The 27,925-nt window shown below is 37.8% G+C and overlaps 1 protein-coding gene across 18 annotated transcripts in view; it reads left to right on the top strand.

The window, feature by feature from the left end:
- The window catches only part of CCDC171 (coiled-coil domain containing 171), a 341,946-nt gene that overhangs the window by 238,658 nt on the left and 75,363 nt on the right, over positions 1-27,925 (top strand). For 17 of the 18 annotated variants that reach the window (XR_008713515.1, XM_055578017.1, XM_055578008.1 and 14 more), the window contains one exon: positions 9,450-9,581. The exons of the other annotated variant lie outside the window; for it this stretch is intronic. Coding sequence is in view for 16 of the 17 variants with exons in the window: in XM_055578017.1 (XP_055433992.1) it covers positions 9,450-9,581 (132 nt within the window). In the remaining variant the exon portion in view is untranslated. The remainder of the gene's footprint in view (positions 1-9,449; positions 9,582-27,925) is intronic. 18 annotated transcript variants of the gene reach the window in all.

Below are 27,925 nucleotides of genomic sequence, written 5' to 3'. Positions count from 1 at the left end.
ATACTTAGAAAACCCAAGGGTTGGCTGGGAATTTCTTAGAAGAAAATTAAAGCTTGCATGGGGCTTTGAAGTGTGAGGAAAGATGAGAAGGGCATTTTAGCAGAGAGAGTAGAATGTGCAGGTGCATGGAAGCATGAATGGCCAGATAGCCTCAGTGCAGCATTAAGTGCAAGGAGAGTGCAGGAGACGAGGTTGAATGAGACAGGTGGCAGCCAGGTAGTGGAAGAACTTTTTTTTTTTTTTTTTTTTTGTCATTTTTAAGACACTTGGATCTTTATTATGGAGCAGGGAGACTAAATTAAGGTTTGAGATAAGGAATGGTGTGCTCAGATTTCCTTACTAAATTGGGGCTTTGGGAGGCACATTTGCAGGCCATAAATAGTGAATAATGAAGTTGGTAATGAAATAATGAAGAACATGCGTTTGTAGGCTAGATGAGTACTGGTGAAGATTTGAGACTAGATAGTGATGATGAATGGTGTCAGAAGAAAGGATATGAAGCTTATTTAGTAAAAATGGGAATGTGAAAGGCAGGGAAGGGTGGTTCCCAAGATGGGCATGAGACAGTGCACTAAGTCGTGTCCGACTCTTGCGACCCTATGGACTGTAGCCTGCCAGGCTCCTCTGTCTATGGGATTCTCCAGGCAAGAATACTGGAGTGGGTTACCATTCCCTTCTCCACAAGATGGGCAGTATGATTAACTAATGTTGGGAAAACAAAAAGAGGAACAGGCTTTTTTTGCCCCCCCCCCCCCCCGCCCCTTTTTGTTAGTGAAGAAAAGGGAGACAATGATGAGTTTTGTTTTGGAAATACTGAGTTTAAGGTATCGTGGAGTGAGTGATCAGCAGAATATGAGAGTCTAGACCTCAGGGGAAAGGTCAGAGCTAAAAAGATAAAGGTTTGAGATTAATGAACATAATTCTTCTGGCAAATAAAGAAGGTGGTATAGCAATTGACAGGAGAAACAAGACATTATGGATAAGTGGGAAGGCTAGGACATACATTCTGAGAGATTAATTATGCCACTGGAGTTTGAAGTCTTTGAGGAATGGAGTTCTGTCTCCTTAATTTTTATATGCTCAGCATCTATCATAGTGCTTGATACCCAGTAGGCGCTTGATGAATGTTTGTTGAATGAGTCAAACTTTTTTACCATTGCCCAGTCTCTAAACACAACTAAAACTACCTCCAGATTCCAGTGCAAGTCTTGCTGATATTGTCTTCGTTTTTCATTTATTAATTATTTTTTAAATTTTGCTTTATTTAGTTTGACTGTACTGGATCTTAGTTGTGGCACAAGGGATCTAGTTCCCTGACTGAGGGTGGAACCTGGGTTCCCTGCATTGGGAGCATAGAATCTTAATTTCTGGACCACCAGGGAAGTCCCGTGTCTTCATTTTTTGATTGCTGAAAATAGCATGTGTATTTACTTTGCATAATCTCCGTCTAGAGGAGAAAGCCTAGATTCACACTGGCAACACATTTTATAGGTAGCAACTAATTTGATTTCTATGAAGTGGAAAGATGATAACTTCTATTGTTAGGAAAAATTTTAGAGTAGAATCGAGTCAAAGAGAATGTAACAGGTGAAGATTTTGAGTGGCCACATCTTTACATGTGATTCTTACCTTAAAAATGTGAATGAGAATATTTGGTAATACATAGTTAACTTTGCTTTTTAATTTTCAGATCATTTATGCGGAATACAAAGGCCACAGAATAATTTTTAATTAATAAAGCTGACAGTTATTTTAAAGTTGAAACATGATCATATGCCTCTAATAACCCAGTGTTAAGTGACTTATTAATGACTCTCTGAATGTTACTTATGAAACTTATGATCTTTGAGCCTGTTTCCATTTTTGGTTTCTTGATCCTGATTCTGAAGATCAGCTGTGCAGGACATACAGGTGTTAGCACAGCTGGCTTGCTGATGGCAGTTCTGTCCGTATAGCTGTCTTGTGTGCCATCATTCATGTTGTTCAGTGTCATTCTGACCTAGCCAAGCTAAAAATGGTACTTCAGCTCAAGAGGGATTTAAAAACCTTGACAAACTAAAGATAAGAGACCACAGAATGTCGTGTCCATGTGCTTACCAGTACATCTAAATAACTAATTTCAGTGTGTATCTGTCTTTACCCTTTGGAATAATTTGCCCTAGGGAAGAAAATATCTCTTTGTGGAGATCTTCATAATTCATAAATACATCTTTCTGTACTCAAGTATGCGTTTTCTGTTTGTTTAAACAGATCAAGGTCACAGTAATCTATCTGCAAGGAGCAGTCTATGGTATATAACCTACGCCTCAGATTTATCATCCTGCCTAGTGCCTTTATACAATGTCTGTGATTATATCATCCTATTTTCCAGGTTGATAATTTGATTTGAGGGTTCAGTTTTTCAGATCCTTAATTGGGATGTAGCCCAGCTTGATAATTTGATTCAAGAGATCAGTTTTGTAGTTCCATAATTGGGATGGAACAATAATGTGTGGGGTGGTTGTGGTCGTGGTAGATTTTGCCTTTTTTTTCTGGTGACAGCAGAGAGAGTTCTGGCTCTTCTCCAGAGTTGGAGGTTAAATTAAATAACTTGCAGCAAAAGCAGGCTAGTTTCTCACTTCCTTCTTTTCAAAGGAGGGGTTTCTGCGCTTGCTGCAGTGCCAATGGAGTGCCTGCTTCTGCTGCATAGGCCAGGTCTCCATCCCACAGGTACGGAGCACAGCAGGAGCTGTTGCACATGCCTTGGGACCTTGTAGTTTGGGGATCTTCCAAGTGAGATTATGGCCATTGTGTAAGGAAGATTGCTCACAGGTACCTGTCTCTCAGTATGGTAATTGTGTGTGTGTGTGTGTGTGTGTGTGTGTGTGTGTGTGTCTGTGTCTGTGTCTGTGTGTGTTGAAGGGTCAGGGAGAAAATACATGAATGAATGAAAAATGTGTGCAGGTCCAATGAAACTACTGAGGAAAATCAGGGTGTTTCGATAACAATTTTCACTGCTGACCACAAAACTACTTTTGTGACACACATTTTTGCTAAGCCTGCCAGACAAGGGACAAAGAGAAGGAAAAATAAAATGGTGTTGGCTTTTAGGTGGGGAAATGGAAGGAGTGACAAGATCCTGAGCAATTTGCTCATCTGTCAGCTGTCATTGTAGATACTCAGAGGCACTGTTATGTGTTGCAGGCGCCCTGGACACAATTTCCCCATATTAGGGACGGCAGCAGCTCTTTCACAAGCTGGATGGCAGAATGAAGTGTGATAGTGTGGAGCGCACTTTCAAAAGTACGAAGTACTTTTGGAAGTGCTAGCGGTATTGTTACTAATAAGAAAAGTACTACACTCTATCCATTTCACGAACTAACTTGTTAAGGAAAAGGCAAAAGGGGGAAATATCCATTTAGTTATCGCTGTCTAACTTGAGAATGTCATTTCTGCTGTGATGATGTGCTTTAATCCCTGCTTCTGTCACTGGACACATACCATGTTTTTTGGTTATCCTCGCTTTCCTACTACCTCATAGAATTTGTGAGTTTGGAATGACGTTCATATTTGATCACATGCTCACTGAGAACCTCATTATGAATAGGGTCTTTCTGTTGCTAGTGTTATTACAGAGCATATGGTCCATACTGGTGAATTCCCTTCTCTCTCTCTCTACAAAAGATCTCCATGAAATTAAAAGATGCTTGGAAGGAAAGTTATGACCAACCCAGATAGCATATTCAAAAGCAGAGACATTACTTTGTTTGGAAGGAAAGTTATGACCAACCTAGATAGCATATTCAAAAGCAGAGACATTACTTTGCCAACAAAGGTCTGTCTAGTCAAGGCTATGGTTTTTCCAGAGGTCGTGTATGGATGTGAGAGTTGGACTGTGAAGAAGGCTGAGCACTGAAAAATTGATGCTTTTGAACTGTGGTGTTGGAGAAGACTCTTGAGAGTCCCTTGGATTGCAGGGAGATCCAACCAGTCCATTCTGAAGGAGATCAGCCCTGGGATTTCTTTGGAAGGAATGATGCTAAACCTGTAACTCCAATACTTTGGCCACCTGATGCGAAGAGTTGACTCATTGGAAAAGACTCTGATGCTGGGAGGGATTGGGGGCAGGAGGAGAAGGGGACGACAGAGGATGAAATGCTTGGATGGCATCACTGACTCGATGGACGTGAGTCTGAGTGAACTCCAGGAGTTGATGATGGACAGGGAGGCCTGGCGTGCTGCGATTCATGGGGTCGCAAAGAGTCGGACACGACTGAGTGACTGAACTGAACTGAACTGATGCCTGTGCTACTTGTTTAACCAAATTTTCTGTAGTTTAGTTATTAGAGTGGTGGTCCGTTGTTGTGCCAGGAAAATTAGACCCAGTCAAGTTATCTATCAGATTATGTAAAACTTGAAAGAAGAAGCCAGAAAGTATCTATGAGATGGCATCCTATATGTTAGTGGTATAAGGTTTACTCACTAGAAATTGTTCATACATTCTGTGGTGAGATGTGGTCATTAAAAAAATTTTTATAGATGGTGAAAAATATAGTCTTTCTTGCTATATCTCTGAGGCAGGGGGATGGCCAACATTTTCTGTAGAGGGCCAGATAGTAAATATTTTAGGCTTTGTGGACCATATGGCTTCTGTCTCAACTATTCAACTCTGTCCTCTTAGCTGGAAAGCAGCCAAAGACAATAGCTAAGTGAGTGGGTGTGGCTGTGTTCCAATAAAACTTTATTTACAGTAACAGGCGGTGGTCTGGATTCCGTCCTTGGGCTGTGTAGTATGCCAACTGCACTCTGCTCTCTAGGGCATAAGATGAAAAAGAATACATAGCCTGCTCTGGTGTATATGATGAAAAATAGGATAAAGAGAGAAGGGAAAGTGATGAGGAATCAATGGAAGTGAAAGGAAGTACAGAAGAGTAAGTAGGAAAAAGGAAGGTGGGGAGTGGAGGCATAGTAAAACGTGAACACAGGATGATAAGGGTGGAAGTTGTGGGAAATATTGTTGAGATCTGTATATGACGGGAATCTCTCTGGTAAGGTTTATTTTGAAGTATCGGAGGCCTTAATGGATTGGAACAAATGAAATTTTAGGCAGGCCTGATTATCATTTACTTTTCCCAGGCATTCAAGATTCAGACATTGTATACATCTTCTTACACGTGTTCTCAAATGTATCTGAGTTTTTCATCAACAACCCTTACTGCTTTTTCCTGGGTATTCTATTGGTAAAAACACAACTAGTATCATATTTCATGAATTTTTAATAGCTGGAACATTGGGTGCAAAAGTCTTTATAGTTGTGTGTGATAAAAGATGCAGGTTCTTATTTTGGGAATTGAATGTTTTTCTAAAAATGGCTAGCCTAATTTTATAGTTGATGTATTTAGCAGAAATAGTTTTTTGTGTGTTAGTAAGAGTACAGAATGGAGAAGGCAATGGCACCCCACTCCAGTACTTTTACTGGAAAATCCCATGGACGGAGGAGCCTGGTGGGCTGCAGTGCGTGGGGTCGCTAGAGTCGGACACGACTGAGCAACTTCACTTTCACTTTTCACTTTCATGCATTGGAGAAGGAAATGGCAACCCACTCCAGTGTTCTTGCTTAGAGAGTCCCAGGGACGGGGAAGCCTGGTGGGCTGCCGTCTATGGGGTAGCACAGAGTCGGAAACGACTGAAGCAACTTAGCAGCAGCAGCAGCAAGAGTACAGAAAATTAGGAAAGATTGGCTTGAGATAAAAGGCTAATCAGAGGAATAGAAACAGTGCAGTATAGATCTTAAGAATTACTTAAATCTGAAACTAAATTGTTGCAATAAATTAAATATTTCTTAACGGTGTTTTTAACTTGTTAAGTTTTATTTATTTTTTGTTATTTGCCTCTGTCTTGTTTGTTATGGCATATCTATGAGAAATATCTGCTTTCTGAAAGTATGTAATAAGAAAGGGAGAAAGTACACTACATTTTCTAAAAATCAAAATTTTAGAATGGAGTAATATGGGTATGCTTTCCTTTAGTTTTTGTGAAAATATTATAAAACTATACAGTTTTTATAGGAAGTTATAAAAATGTATACAATTTTGCAATTGAGATTTATACTGTGAAATTCTTTGAAAAAATTTATGTTAAAATGAAGTGTTAGTCATTTTAAAGTAGAAAAATATTATATATATGTTATTCATATCTATAAATAAACCAGAGTAAAAAGAATATAGAATCTAATTATAGGATGAATAATGATATACTGTAGCAGAATTAAAGGCTGGCTTTTGAAATTATGATTTCCAATTAATTTTAAATTTGAAATTATAATTTAATCCATGGACAGGTGATGATGGTTGTTTTAATCCTAATTCACACTAAAATCTTTATTTCAAAAGGTGAACCTAATTTTCCTAGTAGGATGAGAAACAGTTTTATTGTTTTAATATTGTTACTTCAAAATTTTTTTTGGCAGTAAAGAAATTTACTTTAAATTTTCATTTTTGAAAGGGACCATTTTGTATCCACTGGGCAGTATTTCCTAAAGAAATCCTGCTTCTGTCTTTTCTGCTCGTAGTCACTTTGTTCTCAGCCTGTGTATTCTATTTTTCTCATGAACAAATTTAGTGCCAGTAGGGCGAGAGTCTTTTTCCTTACTGTTCTGTGTGGAACTGTTTCCTGTTTATTCTTATTCACACTCTGATATTCAGACTTGCCTTTTGCATCCTTTCTGAGCCATCCCCCTCGCTCCTTTAGTTTTGCTCCTTTAGTTTTAGTCGTCTTTCCCTCCTGCTCTTTGCTGCACCGTTAGGTTTTCACTAGCCCTAGTGTCACTGTTTTATATTCTTTCAACACGATGTGTTCACTCCCTTTATCCATTAAAATAAAAGAATTCCTGGTCAATCCTTTATCAAGACTTAAAAAATACTTCTTGAAATATTTGGCGAACATTTTAGTTTGCCTATTTTCAAAGTTTTGATTTAATAGAAAAGTGGGAAAAAAACTCTTATATTTTAGTAGAAATATTTGTGATGTTATTTCTGTTATATATCATGAGCACTGTCTCTTTGTGGCACCGCCAACATTCAACAGATAATTTATAATTAAATGAGAGTATTAACACAGGCATGCTATTCAAATAATGTTGTAATCGTGATGCCCATCATTAGGTTTAGCAAAACAACTGCATTTTGATTTTTTTCCCTATCTCATACAAATACAAAGAGTTACTTCGTTTGGCAAATTAAATAATATTGTAGTGAAAATGTTAATTTGACAATAAATCACAGTTTTAAATGCCAGATGCCCCTGCTTAATGTTCAGAAAGTTTATTTAGAGGATATACAATGTGGCTTACTGTTCCTGTATGTCAAGCTTCACAGATGAAGTATGATGCCTGATACTAATCGGGTTAAGGGACCTCCAGCGCCTGGAGTGTGTTGTGGATCGTACCTACGTTGCTCATAGCCGCCCCCCGCCCCCTGCCCTCCCACCCTTTGCCCATATTAGCAATCTGCTTTTGTACTTTGACATCCAGGATTTCCCTAGTGAATTTTGTCACAGAAAAAAGAGAATCATCAATATCGCAGTTAAACTTGACTTTCAAAGCTAATAGTATCTCATTTGGGGGCTCAAATTTAATAAATTTTCTTTGATTCTGGGTGAGTTTTTAAACATCAAACAATGAATTGGCCAGGGTGCAGTAAAATATTTAGATCTATTGACTGTTGTTCAGAAGGGTAGAAGGCAAAACACTAGTGGTTTGATGTTGATAAATTCTCAGTACCTTAATCCACATTAATGTTTTCTTTTATCTGAGTGCAGATTGGTGACAAAAAAAAAAAAAAAAAGAGCAAGAGAAGGTGTCCATGCATATAAAATATAAAACCTAAAGCAAAGGCATTTGTAGAATGTGATTTATTTTGTTAAGTGAGTTAAAAGCGTTCTCATCCTGACTGAAGACTAGAGAGTGTTTGTTACAGATGAAAATGCATTCTGTATTGGGACTCTGGTATGAATATTGTACTCACACTATTATACAAATTGCATTATAGTGTATGTTTTACAGCATACACTTGGACATGCAGTTATTGGCAGAAATTCTTCAGCTCAACTTAGGAGGATAAGGATGTTTATAGCCTAGATTAGCACAAACTATGAAAGATGTCATCATGTGTTTGTGTATGTTTGCTGATTTAAGGAAACCTTATGTTGTATGATAGTTCATTCATAAAGTAAGAAATAATTCAAACAGTTTTACAAGCTACCCAAGTGGAATAGAAAAATGAAGGTGAGGGTTCCTATCATTTATTATTACCAAGTTATATATGAAGTTGCTAAGATACAACTAGAGATATAAATACAGGTATTTGAACAGTGGTGATTCTTCCCATTCTTGACCTTTGCTACCTCGTAAAAACTCATTTCATCCTGTGACTTTAAGCTAGTTGTATAACTCTTTATCAAAGACACAATGTCAAAGAGATAAAATTTTAAAACCTCTTCAGGCATAAGAAAAGTTAGGAAATATGCTTACATATGAAAACTCTTATCATTAAACTATGTGATTAAAGATAAGAGCCTACTGATCTTAAAATTAAACTGTGGAATTTTTGAGGCTTTTACTAAATTTGGAAATTAAAAATGAAAATACCTGTTTCTAAGGATTTTCTTTTATTCATATTATATAGTGAGTATTTCTCATTTGTCCAGAAGGTGGCAGTGTAATATCAACTGCATGTGATGCAGAGACTGGCTTGCGAATTGGTATTTCTCCTGTATCGTATCTGTGATGTGTTTGTATTGTTGCCTTTCTGAACACTTCAAGTATAGTACAAATACTACTGATTTTATCCATTATCTTATTTAGAAGTCATGTGACCAAGTTGGTTTATATGTATTCAATCATTAAGATTTACATTTAATAAGAGTAAAGAGGGCAAACAAACCTCTTGCTAGTGTATTTTGAAGTCTCCTTGTGTGTTGAACATGTTTGTTTTTATTCTAGAGTACATACTGAAGTTGTCTTGTCGAAGACTAGTGCCTAATAACTATCTTGTTTAATATATACCCATTAATACTGTTTAAATTAAATATGTTATTAAGAGAGTGTGAATAAGTAAGAGATTGCTGTTTATTTTTGATTCTTGTGGGCTTATTTTTCCTTGTTTCCTTTTTCTTTTGAGGGTGGAACAGTGAAAAAATAATTCAAAACCTCTTGATCAGAAGAGCTCCAGCGACTCTTCTTCCCTTTGCTCATTTCAAGCAGGAGGATGCTTTTTCTTCTTAACATTCTCCCCCAGCACTCTGAATTAGAGATTTATTTGCAACGAAAAATCAATTAGTCCTAAATTTATTCATGGATTTCAGGTCTAGCGATCAATGCAAGTCCACTCAGTGGGCTCAAGGGGACCCAGTTCATCCCAGTTAATGTGTCTGAAGGGGAATTACCATTGATGCTATTTTTTTCCCTTTAGGTCAGAGATCAGATCTCGCTGTCACGGACTGCGGCAAGTAGGAATGACTTCACCCTGCAGCTACCCAGACTGCACCTGGAGACCTTTGCAATGGAGGGGCTCAAGGGCGGGCCAGAGGTTGTAGCGTGCCAGGTTAGAGTCTAAATAACATTGTTTGCTACTGACACATGTAGAAAAATAAATTGCACATACTGGGGAGAATGGAAGAAGCCTCAAAGTCTTGTGACTAACTTAAAGGAGATGCAAATAATTTTTCCTCATTTTTCTTCTGTCATGTAACACTATGTTTCACAAGTAATTGTATTTTTTTTTTTAGAGCCTAGAACTAGCCCCTTAAATAATCCAGAAAAGTATTTTTTACCAAGGAAAAAAATATATGTTTCATAGCTCAGTACAGTATTAACATTCTTTCTGGGCAGCAGACGACAATAAGACACTAGGCTGTTATCTCTTCAAGCTTGTCTGAATTTGTAGCTCTAATTCTTTTAAAATAAACCACTTTAGATAAAATTATCAGGGGAGATATTTGACATTTTTCAATGCTAATTCCAAAATATATCCAATATTCTTAGGTGGTAATTTCAACAAATCTAGAACCTAGCTCTTCTTTGCATGAAGAGTATTTTATACTTTAATGATTAGTTTTAATGAACATTGTAATTAATATGTGCCAAAGGAGTTATTTCATTTATAAAACTCAAAGCACCAAATCATAAAACCTTAAATAACTTTAAACTTAATAAAAATATTTATTTTCAAAAACATATTTATTTTCAGAAGCTGCAGCTAGCCTTCTGTTCTAGATTACTGTTAGGTTATTGTGATTTTTTTTTTCCTTAGGCTTAAAAATATTTTTCAATCAGACAAAACAAAATTTAGTATGTATTTTATTCTCTCTTTAATGTCCAATTTCTTTATTACAAAAATCAATCAAAGTTATATAAACTATAGGGAGCCTGATAATTCCAAAAGAGGTTGTCCTTGTTCAATAAAACCCTAAAGTTTTCAGTGTATTTAAGAGAAATGTCTCTTAAAACTCTGTCTCTGCTTCACATTTTGAGATTTAAGATGAACTTTTTCATTCTTCAAGTTTATGACCCTTTGAAATTTTAACTTTGCACAAAATTTATGTCAGTACAAGTTGGGCTATGTTAATTTTTTCCTACATGCTCCATACCCTAATTTAATTTGTTATTAGTACTCAAATTAATACTCAACAAAGAAAAAATACTTGCTTCTTTCATTAGAATGTCCACATATTATAGTAAAATATATATAATTATACAGCAAAGCATAAGACACTTATTTTTAGTTATATACTAACATACTATACTATTATTTAGTTCAAGATTAAGATGTACATTTAAAATTTGATTATATGTGAGTACAATATGATTTGATATTTTTCTAGTGGTTGTAAAATAATCCTTTACTTGGTTATTTTAATTTAGAATCTCCCAGGGCTTAGTACTTGTCATAATTCACAAATAAATACTTTTCCCAAACTCTAGATTTTGATGATTTGGAAAGAGACTGATTCCTAGGAATGCCATTATTTAAGGCAAAACATGAACTTTCTTAGAGTTCTGACATCTGTGAATAGCAAGAAGGAAATGTTTAAGCTTGTATTTTAAACTACTATCTTTCCCAAGTTCTAATAAATATAGTTATATGGGTTGCCATATACCTAAACACTTGAGTAAGTTTTATATTGGTGTGCTCTAATATGCATTATAGTTTAGTAATATATGTTTTGGTTTACTATGCAGAGAAGAGCACATGATCTGGGCCATAATAGTTCTTCAGGCACACATGTGTGCAGGCACATGCATGCAGGCATGCAATTAGTGACGTGGAGTACTTTGAGGAGAAAGGCACTGTATTAGTTGAAGACCTTAATTATAATAATTATAACTGCCATTTTACTGAGCACTTACTGTGTAGCTAGTATCATGCTTAGCTCTATAAATAAGTGATCTGAATTAATTCTTACAATGGGCCGGTCAAGCAGACAGCATTATTTTCATTTTACAATTGACAAACAACAAATATAGCAGGTAACTCTCCTCAGATCAACAGCAAGTAAATGGCAGGGCCTAGAGTCTGGGTTTAAGTCTAGGTATATTTGACTGAAAAGCCTGAACTGGTAAAATCGGACAGTAAAAATCAAGACATGTGTGTTAAATGGTAAGCATAAAGCCTTTGAAATCTGTGTTGGAGTTTTTCTTCCATTTATAAAGTATACATTATGCATCTGTGTATGAGGTAGGTCATAGTTTATGGTGTATTGTAGACACATTCACAGATAAAAAGTTTTGCTTCCATTTGATAGGCTAATATTATGGAATTCAACTTTTCACCTTTGCAGTATATGTATGTTGTGTGTGTGTGTGTGTGTGTGTGTGTGTGTATGTATATACTTACACTAAGTATGCAACATATTTAGGAATTCACTATTTGTTTAACTTTGTAATCTGTGCTGGTGAGGTGGACTGTTCAAAGTGTGCCTCACCTTTGATTACGATGAAGAGAGGCCCACTATGCAGGATGTGGTAGTGTCTGAATTATTTGGCCAAAATATTTAACCGTCATTTAGAGCAGTAGGAGCTGATGTTTTCCTAGACAGCCACTGTCTGTTGTTTCCAAAGGGGCATGCTTTCTTATAGGTATAATCCTGGATGGAGGGAAGACCAGTGAGCACAACTGAAGGCTGATAGGATGAATGGATTACCTTATCTCTCTGAACCCAGAAGAGTGTGTGACTGATACACTCCTACAGGAGATAGTTTGGCTAGTCTCTGCGATGTGCTAGCTTTTAGCCTCAGTTTCCTTATCTGCAACCAAGTGGAATGCTAACAGTTTCTCAGGCTTGTACTGAGTTTGGATGAGGCAGTGCATGTGAAGTGGGGAGCACAGTGCCCAGCACAAAGGCAGCAGACAAGCAGGGTGGCTCTTGTTAGTGTATACCCACATATTGCAGTATGAGACACCTTGTAAAGATGACATCAGCGATAGTAGTATAGCTTGATTTTATTACTTTTGGGGTGTGTGGGTGTTTTTTTTGGGGGGGGTGTGTTTTGTTTTTTTAAGAAATGGTGGTTGTTGTTCAGTTGCTAAATTGTGTCTGATTCTTTACATCCCCATGGACTGCAGCATGCCAGGCTTCCCTGTTCTTCACTATCTCCTGGAATTTGCTCAAACTAATGTCCATTGAGTTAGTGAGGCCACCCAACGATTTCATCCTCTGTTGACCCCTTCTCCTCCTGCCCTCAGTCTTTCCCAGCATCAGGTCTTTTCCAGTGAGTTGGCTCTTTGCATCAGGTGGCCAAAGTATTGGAACTTCAGCATCAGTCCTTCCAATGAATATTCAGGGTTGATTTCCTTTAGGATTAACTGGTTTGATCTCCTTGATGTCCAGGGGACTCTCAAGAGTCTTCTCCAGCACCACTTAGGATCTTTTCTTTGTACCTTTCCATTTGGTTCTTTCATTCTTTCTTGTTTCTTCAAAGCTTTTAGTTTTGGTCAAGATCAACTTTAGCTCTCTATTTACTTTTCCTTGTTACTTGATGTTCCAGTGAGGCCAAGTTGCCAATGAACCCCTGTCTAAGATCCTATGGCAAGTTTAGAACTATTATTCCTTGGCTTTTATCTCGTTAATAGCAGCATATTAGTCTACTAGGATACTGGACAAAAAATAAAACACCTAGATTAGACAAGTTAACTTTAGCTGAAAAACCCAGTACAGTGTGAATGCAGAGGACTTTGTAAGAAAAGATATTCTGCCCATAATTTATTAAGATAATACCTATTACTCATTGCTTATACTTTGAATTCTGTTTTTTCAATGATTGTATGATGCTTTTCATATCTGGAAAATATTAGCAGACATCCAGTAAGTGTCTGTGCCTCCATTCCCATTCAATGATAACCAACACAGAACAATATCAATGTTAACATTATTGATATTATTGCATGCTTATTCCATACCAGTTACTGTGCTAAATAAACACCTTACATTTACTTTCTCATTTAATCCTTGCAACAATCCTATAAATGATGGGTGCTCTGCTTTTATCCATTTTCCAAAAGAATAAACTGAAATTTAGTAAGATGAAGAAAATTGTTAAAGGTCACATATCCAGTGAGTAGGGTCACTGGTCTGTTCATTCTTTTAACCATGCCTTTCTGCCTTCTGTGCACCATGGCATAGTGGGGTGTGTGTGTGTGTGTGTGTGTGTGTGTGTGTGTGTGTGTGTTTTAAGATAGCTGAGAGGAAAAAAAAATAAAGAATAAGGTCTGTCTGTAAAATATAGTTTCTTTTGTGAGAAGATCATGGCAAAAATAGAATCCAAAATAGGTTAATGGGAAATGTTACTTAAATTGTATATTTCAGCCTCTTCATCTGTAAAATGAAAATAATAGAAGTTTCAAACTGAGTGTAATGATTGAATGGGTTAATCCATTGAAGTGCTTGGAATAGTAACAGGTACATAGTAAGCACTCACTGTTTATTAGCTTTCCACCAGCGTGAAAGCTTCTTGAGGCCAAGAATTTGATTTTGTTCAGTCACACCATCAGAGCTCAGAACCCTGCCTCACACAGAGGAGGCCCCAGTGCACAAAGCCTTGATTTCAGGCACTTAGGCAGGTTGACTTGGGAAGCTGCTGTGCCTAAATTTGTGCAGGCCTTTAAGAAATTTGGGATCATTTTTTAAACTTCTAAACCCACTTCATTTAAAAGGAAAAGTCCCCTGAACCATCTCGTAAAAGTGTGTAAGGCTTAGTGCACAATAACTATACCTCTGGAAATGTAGTATGTTTTATAAATATATGTTTATAAACACTTCATTAGAAAGGCTTCATCGTGAAACCATTCATTTATGAAGATTTTAAACAATAGAGTCTTCACCATAAATCCAGTGATCCTTTAATCACCCATAACCTACTGTGTTATTATGAAGTCCTTACTTGGTATGATTGTTTGTTATGTGTTATACCCACAACTTTTGGGATACTGTGGTTTTTTTACATTTAACTTACTTTCCAGGCATAGAAATTTCTTCCAGCTATTTTGTTGTATTTATAAAGTTAAATCATAAAAGAGCATCTTGAAAGGATTTTCTTTTTAATGTAGAGAAGAAAGAAAGAAATATCTGTACCTAAGTACTAAACTGTCAGGGAATAAAAATATCAAGAATCAGCCATGCTTAATAATTTTTTACATGTGTTCCCCGTTATACTGCTTGGTGCAACAGCCTTCTAATTGTACAAGAATCATGTTCATTTGGGCACAATTAGAAATTAAAGAAATGTTAGAGAATTTTGCTTGGAAGCTTGTATTATTTAGATATTTTCTTCAACTTATTCCGTCCCCATAAATGAATTTTCAGATACCTGATTATTTTTTAAAACATGAAAATCAACCATTTTGAATGAAAATCTCACTAAATATCTATAATGCTATGTAAAATTTCCCAATTGTCCCTAAAAGACTAAATGATTTCTATTAGTTCTTTAGTTTTTTCTTTTTTAAGTATAGTTCTTTAGTTTCTGATTCTAAAAGAAAATTTTACCTTCTTTATATAATTTAGGTCTTCCCTGCTTTTCAGATGTCAGTCCTCCCTGGGTCTCACTGTCTCACAGAGTTGTCAGGGTTTAGTCTAAGAGTCTCCATGGTGAAGTAAAGAGAATATATTTTGCGACAGCTGTTTGTCTCACAGATATTCCTTTTCACTTATTTTTGAGTCCATGACTGTGCTTTGAATGTTTGACATTATTGGAAATCTGACCTTTTTGGTAAGCGGGGTCATTTTTGTACTAAAAGTATCAAAAAGATTTGAGGATTATCTAAACTTGTTATCAGTGAGTGTGTGGTTCTCTTTAAATTCTAAAACTTGAAATATCTTTTAAATTTAAAAACATAATATGATTTTAGATTTTGGTTGTGGCATCAAAGAGAATGTTGAAACGCTGCCTTCTTCAGAGAATGGCAGGTTCTTCCAAGGGCGGAGCTGTTTGTTAGGGGAAAACAATTAGCTGGAAAAATCATACAGTTCATCTGAGAACAAATGCATTTTGATGGGAAAAAAGCCATCTTTGGTCTCATTTAGAGCTTGACAGCTGTAATCTCCAATTCCACAGAATATAAATTGTGTCAATGAGGAATATAAATGTCCTGGATTTGAGGCCTAACTGAAGGATGAATATAAGAATTAGTGAGTTTATTTTTCATGTTGACACCAGCAAGAATAAATGGCATTTTCTGACGTAATGTTGTCAGAGAAAATATTTTTGTTATTTGTTAGTTCAAGTTTTAGACTTCTATTCTGAAGATTTGACAGTGCACAAACAGACATTAAGTTTCTTCAAAACGTGCTGGTACTGCAGCTGTGAGGGATGCTAAATGAAACAAAATATGAAGAGAAGGAAGATGTTAATGTGTACAGAAGGACCAGTTTTAGGGTCTGTTGCTAATTGGGGTGAAAGTGAAAATGAAAGTGTTAGTCACTCAGTAGTGTCTGATTCTTTGTGACCCCATGGACTGTAGCCCACCAGGCTCTTCTGTTCATGGAATTCTCCAGGCAAGAATTCTGGAGTGGGTTGCCATTTCCTTCTCCAGGGGATCTTTCCGACCCAGGGATTGAACCTGGGTCTCCCACATTGCAGGCAGACTCTTTACTGACTGAGCCGCCAGGGAAGACTAGGTATAACAGTGGTTAAATAATTAAATAATAGCATTTAAACATTGATTTATCATCATTGTGAATTATGCCTTGTCCTGAATCTGTATCTTCTCCTAAGGTTACAGGACATTTTAGTTGTTGTTGACCAGGAAGACTGCTGGAAACAGCCTCACATGTCAGTCATTGTTAGAACAGATCAGGTGTCATCACCTAGGTACCCTCACCCTCCCTGACTCCCTTCCTCCTTCCTTCCCTTCCTCACCCTCTGTGGTGTGCACTTTTATTTCCCCTCTTTTTTTTAGTGGTGGTGCTGGAGGGGATAGGGGATGCATCAGTCAGAATTTTAGGGCAGAATCTTGAGAGTAAAAATGTGAAATTATGGGTTTTGGTCCAGATAGTTTACCAGGTGTTATATTCTACCATTGTTTTCTTAGTCCCTGTATTTTATTTTAAAGGACTTGCTGTTTTGTGGGAAGATTTGGGAGAATGGCATTGAAACATGTAAATATCATGTATGAAATGAGTTGCCAGTCCAGGTTCGATGCACGATACTGGATGCTTGGGGCTGGTGCACTGGGACGACCCAGAGGGATGGACTGGGGAGGGAGGAGGGAGGAGGGTTCAGGATGGGGAACACATGTATACCTGTGGCGGATTCATTTTGATATTTGGCAAATCTAATACAGTTATGTAAAGTTTAAAAATAAAATAAAATTAAAAAAAAAAAAAAAAAAAAAAAAAAAAAAAAAAATAAAAAAAAGTATTTTTGTTTGTAGTTAAAACATAATCTTGGGGATCAAATGATAGCTAACATTTCTTTAAAAAATAAATATATGTTAAGACTAAGCTAAGTCACTTCAGTTGTGTCCGACTCTGTGCGACCCCATAGACGGCAGCCCACCAGGCTCCCCCATCCCCGGGATTCTCCAGGCAAGAACACCGGAGTGGGCTGCCATTTCCTTCTCCAATGTATCAAAGTGAAAAGTGAAAGGGAAGTCGCTCAGTCGTGTCTGACTCTTAGCGACCCCGTGGACTGCAGCCTTCCAGGCTCCTTGGTCCATGGGACTCTCCAGGCAAGAGTACTGGAGTGGGGTACCATTGCCTTCTCCATATGTTAAGACTAGGAGTACTCTTGCCTGGAAAATCCCATGGACGGAGGAGCCTGGTAGGCTGCAGTCCATGTAGTCACTAAGAGTTGGACACGACTGAGTGACTTCACTTTCACTTTTCACTTTCATGCATTGGGGAAGGAAATGGCAACCCACTCCATTGTTCTTGCCTGGAGAATCCCAGGGACGGTGGAACCTGATGGGCTGCCGTCTATGGGGTCACACAGAATTGGACACGACTGAAGCGACTTAGCAGCAGCAGGAATACTAAAAAGTTTTTTTTTTTTAATGGTTAGCCGATGGGATATTTTACATCTTGTATCATGGATTTTATTTCAGGTTAGTGGTGATCTGAAATGAGGGGTTTTCTTTCCCCCTGTTGGGACTTTAATCTCTTTGCCTTTGGAAAATCACAGGATAACATGAGGGCAAGGAAATATGTCTATATAAAGCTTCTGCTACACAGAATGTTATATTGAGGAATCTTGTGACTGACTCCTTGACTCAGCTGAAAATATTCATGAATTATTCCCTATGGATATGACCTGGTATCAGCAATCTGAACTAACACGAAGTAAAATCTGATAGGAATTATTTAAAATGAAATCTCTTTTCCTAGTTTTTTTTTTGGGGGGGGGGTATCATTTCTTCCTTTTTTACTAGGGAGAATAATTTGGAAGAAACTAAAATCATAGCCAAGTCACTATCACAAAAAGTTGAAGAGGTTATACAACTTTATCTAAAAATAATAGAATTAGCCCCAGAACAGATGGAGTCCTTTCCCCATAGACATAAATTACCCAGGTAACAGGAATCCTCATTATTTTAGCTAGTGATTGTCTTTTTCTCATGGAAAACACATTGTCTTTTCTTGTGAAGGATGAGCATGAATTATCATCCTTGTGGTACTAGGGGTGCTACTGGAGTTCTCTGCTAATATCACCGTCTGTGAGCGTCCAGTGCTTACTTCTGGTGCATCAGCTTGTCACCTGTAACAGGGAGATGATGATACTTGCCCTACTGCATCTTGGGGCAGTTGTGAGGATCCCATGACATGGATGAAAGTACTTTGGGAATTAAACAGCACTCATAGGTAGTTTTTATATTGTTTTCCTTTAAATATTTGGCTTATAAACATTCCTTGATCAGGTGTAAACTCACTTATTTTCAATCTCAGGTTGAGATTTTTGCCCTTCTAAAAGACAAGCAAGTAAATCAGATGATGAGGAGGTTAGCAACTGTGAATCTGTGCAATTTTCTATATGTCATTGAGTTTGCTGGAAATATCATGCTGATCAGAATGGCAGTTTGGAAGAGATAAAATAATGCCATGTGCTGGGGAAAGAGGCAAGTGATGTAGTATTGGAGAAAGCCTGTGTGGAAAGTCAGAATGCCTGGATTGAAGTCCTGGCTCTGTAATTTAACCGTCTTGGCAGGTCACTCAATGGCCCCGAGCCCCCTATTTCCTCATCTTTAAATGGAGGTGGTGAAGCATGTCTTGCTTTCACTCACAGAGTTGTGGGGAGATCAGATGGGATAATGTACATGTGAGGGTGCTTTTATATTGTGAAATGCGAAATTAATATAAGCTATGTTAGACTGAACTGCAAATAGGCCTGAGTTTCAGGAAAAGTAACCTAAGTACATTAAGGGAATGTTTTAGTGTTTTGACTCTTGGAGACTTTTGACTGACGACATGTTTGATACAGGTTTCATGTTAGTAGAAACATGCAATAAAAAGAATAAAATATTCGACAACTCTCGTGTTTCCTTACAGGTCAGTATAAAGCCATGGGCTGACACTTTGGTGAATGCCCACCATACACTTCTGAGTAATTATTCTACAGAGTAATTTAAGCATTACTATTGTTTTCACATGTTATTTTAAAATATTCTTTTAATTCATCTTCTTGCCTTTATTTATGCCATTTAATTTGTTTTTTGAACATCAGATTCCAACTCTGACATGTTAATGTTATTTTGCCTGAATGTGAAATGTTTGAGACACACCAGATAAAATCAAAAACACAAAACATATGAAAGTAAAGAGCTTTTTTTTTGATGTTGCAATTTTCAGTTCCAGGTAGCCCAAAGCAGAAAAGCTGCTGAATGATATGAACAGTATTTCTTTGCCATTAACATTAAGAGGAAAAAGCTAAATCCCAAACTTGACTCTCTATCTTTTTTTTCATTTTTGAAGGCTTATTTGAGTATAACCCTACTCGACAATACCTTTTAATGCTCATTATTGCGAGACTGAAGCCTGCACACACTTGAACTCTCAAATACTACAACAGAATTGCTATTCATTGCAGCTACTTGGACAAAAAAAAAAAAAAAAAAAAAAAAACCAACAAAAAACAGTGTTTGATGGACTACCTAGGTGAAGACCTGGGAAAGGAAGGGTTATCTACAAATTGAGTGAGTTTATTATGGCTTAGTGATTTGCTGATTGATTTCATTTGCTGTCAGTTAAGGCTCTCTTAGTGTCAGTTTTCTTTGCATAATGCCTTGAAATAAAGACCGATGAAGTTCTTCAGATTGATGCCGCTTATATAAACTGACCCTGATTTGCCCTATTCTGCGTGACAAGTTAAGTGACAGCAGTGAGAGGAAAATCCAGCAATGAATATGCAACTTACCGATTAAGGGAAACGCAGGAAATCATTCAGTCTAAAACTAGGTACAAAATAATTTCTTGTAATAATTCCACAGATGCCTTGAGTTTCATTAAACAGACCATTATTAGTCTCAAGAGTGTATGCGTGTGGGGTTGTGTGTGCATGTTGATAGAGACAGGCAGATAGTGAGAGGGACAGAAAGAGAGGACTGAATTAAAAAAGAGAACTAAAAGTGATCCTAAATCTTTTTATATAAAGTAAATCTTCCTCTCCCCATTTAAACTTGGAATTGTCAGAATCATGGTTTAAAAAATAGCTTATTTGAGGTTGTATAATGCTGTGTATTAGGTAACCAATGAAACATAGGGTCATTTTGAAGCTTTAAATGCTTTTCAGTTTCAGAGCTTTCTAGTAAAGTGCTGGTAGCTTTTCTTTTTCTTTCAATGGCCAAAGTTTCATAGTGCTGATTAAAAAGATGTGGAACTTTTATGGGGCAGACTAACTTAAGAAGTAACTCACTGAGAAAAACATGAAACACGAACATTTTAATATCTGTTCTGAGTGAGAACTGTTTCACTCATAGCCTATTTCCCCTGTGGAGTGTGTGACATTGCTTCCATATTGCAGAGCACTCTTTTGTTCGGAGTATATTTGATGATGCATATTAATCAAAATGAACCTGAGTTGGTGTAGTTTCCTTAGGATCAAAAGGGCAACATAGAAAACAGAGCACCAAAGTGAAGAAAGCACCAGGTTCTGTTCTGGTGGTAGGAAGTTCAGCAAAGTGACATATCACAAACCTAAGTGATATCTGTGATGTGTTTAAAAGAGGCATACATTCCATGTTTGCCAACAAGTCTTTAAAAAGTCCTCAAACCTTAGATCTTTGATTGAATGGTTATCTGGTAGAATGATTTACCCACAACATTTAAAATTTAGAAGCAGCAGCCCTATGTCTTTAATCCTTCTAAAACTGAGAAGGAAATCATGATTAAATTAAAACATGCTGCTTAACTTTGTATATTTATTAAGTTTTGTCATGGGACAAAATAGAAAAAAAAATCTTAAAAAAAAAACCTTATTTATCTATTTGGCTATGCCAGGTCTTAGTTGGGGCATGCGGGGTCTGGTTCCCTGACCAGGGGTCAAACCTGGGCCCCCTGTCTTGGGAGCATGGAGTCCCAGCCACTGAAACACTGAGAAAGGCCCTGAAAAGGAGAATCTTTGAGACACTTAGCACAGTGACTTACACTAAGCCCTCAACAGAGAGCAGTTAAGATTATTACTCTTGAGACAGTGGGTGTGAATTGAGGAATGTTACGATTCTTCATCAAATAAAAAGGGGATTCTTTATTTTGCATGCGCTAGTCTTTTTGCAAATCAAAGGCACATTTCTGTTCCATGTGAGTAGGACTCTCCTGAGACATTCTTTTCGGGCCCCTCCCCTTTCTTTATGTTCTGAAAGCAGAGTAGATATGAAATTCCTGGTCACATAAACTGCTTTTCTTTTCTTGCATATCTTTCTAATTTGTTCACACTGGGTAAGGTGATGCAGACTCCTGAAGGGTCTGGAGAAGTAGCTGCCCTAGTGTCCAGACATGTTCCTGGTAAGAAGAGCAAGGTCACTGGGAGCCTACGGGCCTAGTTTTCACTCTGATAGCTGGTAATGCATCGGAGGCCTAGGAACCAAGGTAGCCTTTGCATCAAAGTTTTCTATTTATTCTAGAAGGAAAATGGAAATATAATTTGAGAGTATTTATTGCATTGGTTATAGCTTTATTTATCTTTATTTTTTATTTTAGTTTAATTGAGATATAATTGACATACAGCACTGTATAAGTTTAAGGTATATAGCATAAGTTGACTTACATATAGTATTGGGAAATGATTACCATAGTAAGTTTAGTGAACATCCAGAAGACATACAGATGGCTAACAAACACATGAAAAGATGCTCAACATCACTCATTATCAGAGAAATGCAAATCAAAACCACTATGAGGTACCATTTCACACCAGTTCAGAATGGCTGCGATCCAAAAGTCTACAAGCAATAAATGCTGGAGAGGGTGTGGAGAAAAGGGAACCGTCTTACACTGTTGGTGGAAATGCAAACTAGTACAGCCACAATGGAGAACAGTGTGGAGATTCCTTAAAAAACTGGAAATAGAACTGCCTTATGATCCAGCAATCCCACTGCTGGGCATACACACTGAGGAAACCAGAATCGAAAGAGACATGTGTACCCCAATGTTCATCGCAGCACTGTTTATAATAGCCAGGACATGGAAGCAACCTAGATGTCCATCAGCAGATGAATGGATGAGAAAGCTGTGGTACATATACACAATGGAGTATTACTCAGCCATTAAAAAGAACACATTTGAATCAGTTCTAATGAGGTGGATGAAACTGGAGCCTATTATACAGAGTGAAGTAAGCCAGAAAGAAAAACACCAATACAGTATACTAACGCATATATATGGAATTTAGAAAGATGGTAACAATAACCCTGTGTACGAGACAGCAAAAGAGACACTGATGTATAGAACAGTCTTGTGGACTCTGTGGGAGAGGGAGAGGGTGGGAAGATTTGGGAGAATGGCATTGAAACATGTAAAATATCATGTATGAAACGAGTTGCCAGTCCAGGTTCGATGCACGATACTGGATGCTTGGGGCTGGTGCACTGGGACGACCCAGAGGGATGGAATGGGGAGGGAGGAGGGAGGAGGGTTCAGGATGGGGAACACATGTATACCTGTGGTGGATTCATTTCGATATTTGGCAAAACTAATACAATTATGTAAAGTTTAAAAATAAAATAAAATTAAAAAAAAAAGAAAGAAAGAAAAAAATGTTTTTCTCCTTGTGATGAGAACTCTTTGAATTTACTCTCTTGACAACTTTCAAATCTACCCCACAGCAGTGTAAACTATAGTCATCATGTTTTACATTACATTCCTGGTACTTCCTTATCTTGGAACTGGAAGTTTGTATCTTTTGACCACCCTACTTCAGCCAGTTCCCCCTCCCCTCACCTCTAACCTCTGGTAACCATAAGTCTGATCTTTTTTTTCCCCCCCTGAGTTATTTTTTTTTTAATTCTTTAATTAAGTGAGATCATAACAGTATTTGTGTTTCTCTGTCTGACTTATTCCTCTTAGCATAATGCCCTTGAGCTCCATCCATGTTGTCACAAATGGTGGGAATTTCTTTTTTTTTAATGGCTGAAATATATATATATATATATATATATATATATATATATGAAGAAGGCTGAGCGCCGAAGAATTGATGCTTTTGAACTGTGGTGTTGGAGAAGACTCTTGAGAGTCCCTTGGACTGCAGGGAGATCCAACCAGTCCATTCTGAAGGAGATCAGCCCTGGGATTTCTTTGGAAGGAATGATGCTAAAGCTGAAACTCCAGTACTTTGGCCACCTCATGCGAAGAGTTAACTCATTGGAAAAGATTCTGATGCTGGGAGGGGTTAGGGGCAGGAGGAGAAGGGGACAACAGAGGATGAGATGGCTGGATGGCATCACTGACTCAATGGACGTGAATCTGGGTGAACTCTGGGAGTTGGTGATGGACAGGGAGATCTGGCGTGCTGCGATTCATGGGGTCGCAAAGAGTCGGACATGACTGAGCGACTGAACTGAACTGATATAAATATACATATAGACTTTATCCTTTCATCTGTTGGTCAACAGTTGGGTTGTTTCATGCCTTGGCTATTGTAAATAATGCTGCTATAAATTTATGGATGCAGATATGTCTTTGACATAGCATGTTTGTTTCTTTCTGATATGGTCCCAGAAGTAGAATTGCTGGATCATTTTTCATTTGGGGAGGAACTTTTATACTGTTTTCCATAGTTGCTGTATCAATTTACAATACCACTGACAGTGTACTTGGGTTTCCTTTTGTCCACATCCTCACCAGCGTTTGCTATGTTTTGTCTGTTTGATTTGATGATAACCGTTCTAAGATACCAGGTGACATCTCTTTGTGGTTTTGATTTGCATTTCCATTTCCCTGATGATTAGTGATGTTGAGTACCTTTTCACGTGCCTGTTGATGATTTGTATGTGTTTTTGGGAAAATGTCTTTTAGAGCCTTTGCCCATTTTTAATGGATTATTTGTAATGATATTGAGTTTTATGAATTCTTTATAACTTTTGAGAGTATTTAGAGACCAATTCAATCCAGTAAATTGGCTTTAAAAAGTAAAATGATCAGCTCTTTCAATCATATAGATTTGGGTATGGCTAACATCAATGATTGGAGAAGGCAATGGCACCCCACTCCAGTACTCTTGCCTGGAAAATCCCATGGATGGATGAGCCTGGTGGGCTGCAGTCCATGGGGTCGCTAAGAGTTGGACACGACTGAGTGACTTCGCTTTCACTTTCTTGCATTGGAGAAGGAAATGGCAACCCACTCCAGTGTTCTTGCCTGGAGAATCCCAGGGACAGGGGAGCCTGGTGGGCTGCCATCTATGGGGTCGCACAGAGTTGGACACGACTGAAGCAACTTAGCAGCAACATCAATGATGCACCATATACCTGCCAAGAACAGGGTATTGTACTGTGCTGTGGGATACAGAAGTGACTCAGATATCTTTCCAACAGGAATATGAAATTTATGATTGAAATGAGATTGAAAAATGATCGCTCATTTTTCATGCTTTATCTTTGTAGGAGAGGCATAGATAAAGTACCATAGCCTGATCTGTAGAAAATGAAAGAAAGTGAAGTCGCTCAGTTGTGTCCGACTCTTTGCGACCCCATGGACTGTATGTAGCCTACCAGGCTCCTCCATCCATGGGATTTTCCAGGCAAGAGTGCTGGAGTGGGTTGCCATTTCCTTCTCCAGGGAATCTTCCCGACCCAGGGATCGAACCTGGGTCTCCTGCATTGTAGGCAGACGCTTTACCGTCTGAGCCATGAGGAAAGCCATGTGATCTGTAGAGGAGAATGAAATTCTTTGTTGCTGGGAAGAATAGGAGAGGCTTCATAGAGGAGGTGGCATTTGAGTAGGCCTTGAAGGTAATGCAGTTAAATATCCCCTTTCATGTAAATTGGTACTGTCAGGAAATACAGATGGGAAATATCTGGCGTTTGAGCCTGAACCGCTGTAGTTCTGGAGCAGTGACATCTAGGGAATTGTGCTGCACTCAATATGCCAGCAAATTTGGAAAATTCAGCACTGGCCACATGACTGCACAAGGTCAGTTTTCATTCCAATCCCAAAGAATGGCAATGCCAAAAAAATCTTTAAACTCTCACACAATTGCACTCATTTCATGTGCTAGGGAAGTAATGCTTAAAATCCTTCAAGCTGGGCTTCAGCAGTACACAAACCGAGAACTTCCAGATGAACAAGCTGGATATAGAGAAAGCAGAGGAACTCGAGATCAAATTGCCAACATTCTCTGGATCACAGAAAAAGCAAGGGAATTCTGAGAAACATCTACTTCTGCTTCATTGACTACACTATAAAACCTTTGGCTGTATGGATCACAACAAACTGTGGGAAATTCTTAGAGACAGAAATATCAGACCACCTTACCTTCACCCTGAGAAACCTATATGCCTGTCAAGAAGCAACAGTTAGAACCGAACATGGAACAATGGACTGGTTCCAAATTGGGAAAGGAGAATGTCAAGGCTGTATATTGTCACCCTGCTTATTTAACTTATATGCAGAGTATATCATGTGAAATGACAGGCTGGATGAATCACAAGCTGCAATCAAGATTGCCGGGAGAAGTATCAATAACCTCAGATATGCAGATGACACCACCTTTATGGCAGAAAGCCAAGAGGAACTAAAGAGCCTCTTGATGAGGGTGAAAAAGGAGAGTAAAAAACCTGGCTTAAAACTCAACATTCAAAAAATGAAGTTCATGGCATCTGGTCCCATCACTTCATGGCAAATTGAAGGGGAAACAATGGAAACAGTGATAGACTTTATTTTCTTGGGCTCCAAAATTACTTCAGATGGAGACTGTAGCTATGAAATTAAAAGATGCTCCTTGGAAGAAAAGCTGTGACAAACCTAGACAATGTATTAAAAAGCAGGGATATCACTTTGCTGACAAAGGTCCAAATAGTCAAAGCTGTGGTTTTTCCAGGAGTCATGTACAGATGTGAGAGTTCGACCATAATGAAGGCTGAGTGCCGAGGAGCTGATGCTTTAAACTGTGGTGCTATATAAGACTCTTGAGAGTCCTTTGGACTGCAAGGAGATCAAACCAGTCACTCCTAAAGGAAATCAACCCTGAATATTCACTGGAAGGAGTGATGCTGAAGCTGAAGTTCCAGTACTTTGGCTACCTGATGGGAAGAGCCGACTCATTGGAAAAGACTCTGATGCTGAGAAAGATTGAGGGCAGGAGGAGAAGTGGGTGACACAGGATGAGATGGTTGGATGGCATCATTGACTCAATGGACATGAGTTTGAGCAAACTCCGGAAGATAGTAAAGGATAGGGAAGCCTGGTGTGCTGTAGTGCATGGGGTCACAAAGAGTTGGACATGACTGAGCACCTCAACAATATTTATGTGCTTAAATGAATTCTGTTACAGAATAGAAAGTTTAGAAATTACTGAAGTAGATGATAACTCTGACTAAAGCATGTACATTCCCAAACCAATTTTACATATATCAAAATAAGAATGGGATCATGATAAGAAAAGAATTGCTCTTAATAAAGGCATGAAATATTTTATGTTTCTCTCTTTACTAATTTGCTTTTCTTTAGATATATTGAAAATTGTTCATATTGGATTCAATTAAACCACAGACAAGTACATCGAATTCTTATAATTCCAACTAAATGGCTTTTTAGCACCTTTGTAAAAATTGATGGAAAGACACTATGGATTTCCTTTGCTGAGATTAATAAAGCTAACAGTATTTTGTGAAAAGAGGAAAGACAAGTGTTCAACGTTGTGTGTGTATTAATATATTTATTCTTTATCAGTAGTTTAGATTAAGTACACTTTCTGAATGCTGTCCATTTTGAGAAACTGGATTGGACAGTTTTTCTTTGGTGGTGAACAATTAGCTTTCAGCCCTGAAAGTAATTTATGTCTATAACTTTTCTTTTTGTATTAACACCACTCCTTTAAGAAAATTTGCATGCTGAACCCACAAAGACCAAAATTAGGTTGTGTTTTTTGTTACACTGTTAAATTTGATTAAAGTAGTTGGATCTTGGAACAGACAAATGGGGAGTGCTGGTTATCACTTTGGTCTCCAAAAAGTATAAATCAGAGAGAAGTTATTAGAATATAAAGTACCCTTTGTTAAGCTCCAGATAGCTTTTGAATTTGGATAAATAGGCACTCTCAGTATTGTCCACATTATTACTGAAATGGAAGGTCTCACTAGCTCTAAAATGAAGAACCCTACCATATTACATGTTGTTAATTCAGTCAGGCTTCACAAGTAAGTATGGTAAGTATGGAACTCCTGCTCAGTATCCAGCCCTGTGCATGACTGAGATGACAGAGGATGGATGTGCATTTTGGGAGAAGGAGTTAAAAAAAGAATCCCAAATGTTAGTTCCTAATAGAGAAAGAACAAAACAAGCACTAATAAGGGATCTGTCACGGGCCAACACATATGCCTGGGAGCCTTTGTGGAATATGGAGACTGGGACAGGGTCTGAATGTATTGCTGATCTTGTTTTACATCCTCCTTGAGAACACTTTTTGAACAAGAGTTCTGTCTTTTTTGAGGAGATTATCTACTCTATTAGTGTTTCACCCATTCAGTGTCACTGTGAAATCTTAAAGTGTGTTATCGCCCCAGCTTAATAAATGGGAATCAGAGCTTGCCTCCTCTCTTCATATACAGGTAAATGGCTTTACCTCGGCTTTCAAATAAACTTCAGCTGTCTTGTGTTGGCCATGGGCTCTTCACAGTCTGGTCTTGACTCTCCAGCTTCCTTCTCCCAGAGCTCTCCACCTCATTCACTGAGAATATAGCAATAGATATGTAATAGCAGTACTGGCCTTTTGGTTTAACTTGGATGCGGCAGGTACAGTTCC

Source organism: Bubalus kerabau, chromosome 4 (assembly GCF_029407905.1).
Source record: "Bubalus kerabau isolate K-KA32 ecotype Philippines breed swamp buffalo chromosome 4, PCC_UOA_SB_1v2, whole genome shotgun sequence".
Taxonomy (NCBI): domain Eukaryota; kingdom Metazoa; phylum Chordata; class Mammalia; order Artiodactyla; family Bovidae; genus Bubalus; species Bubalus kerabau.
The sequence above is the reverse complement of the archived record's forward strand: the minus strand, read 5'-3'. Positions and strand labels throughout refer to the sequence as shown.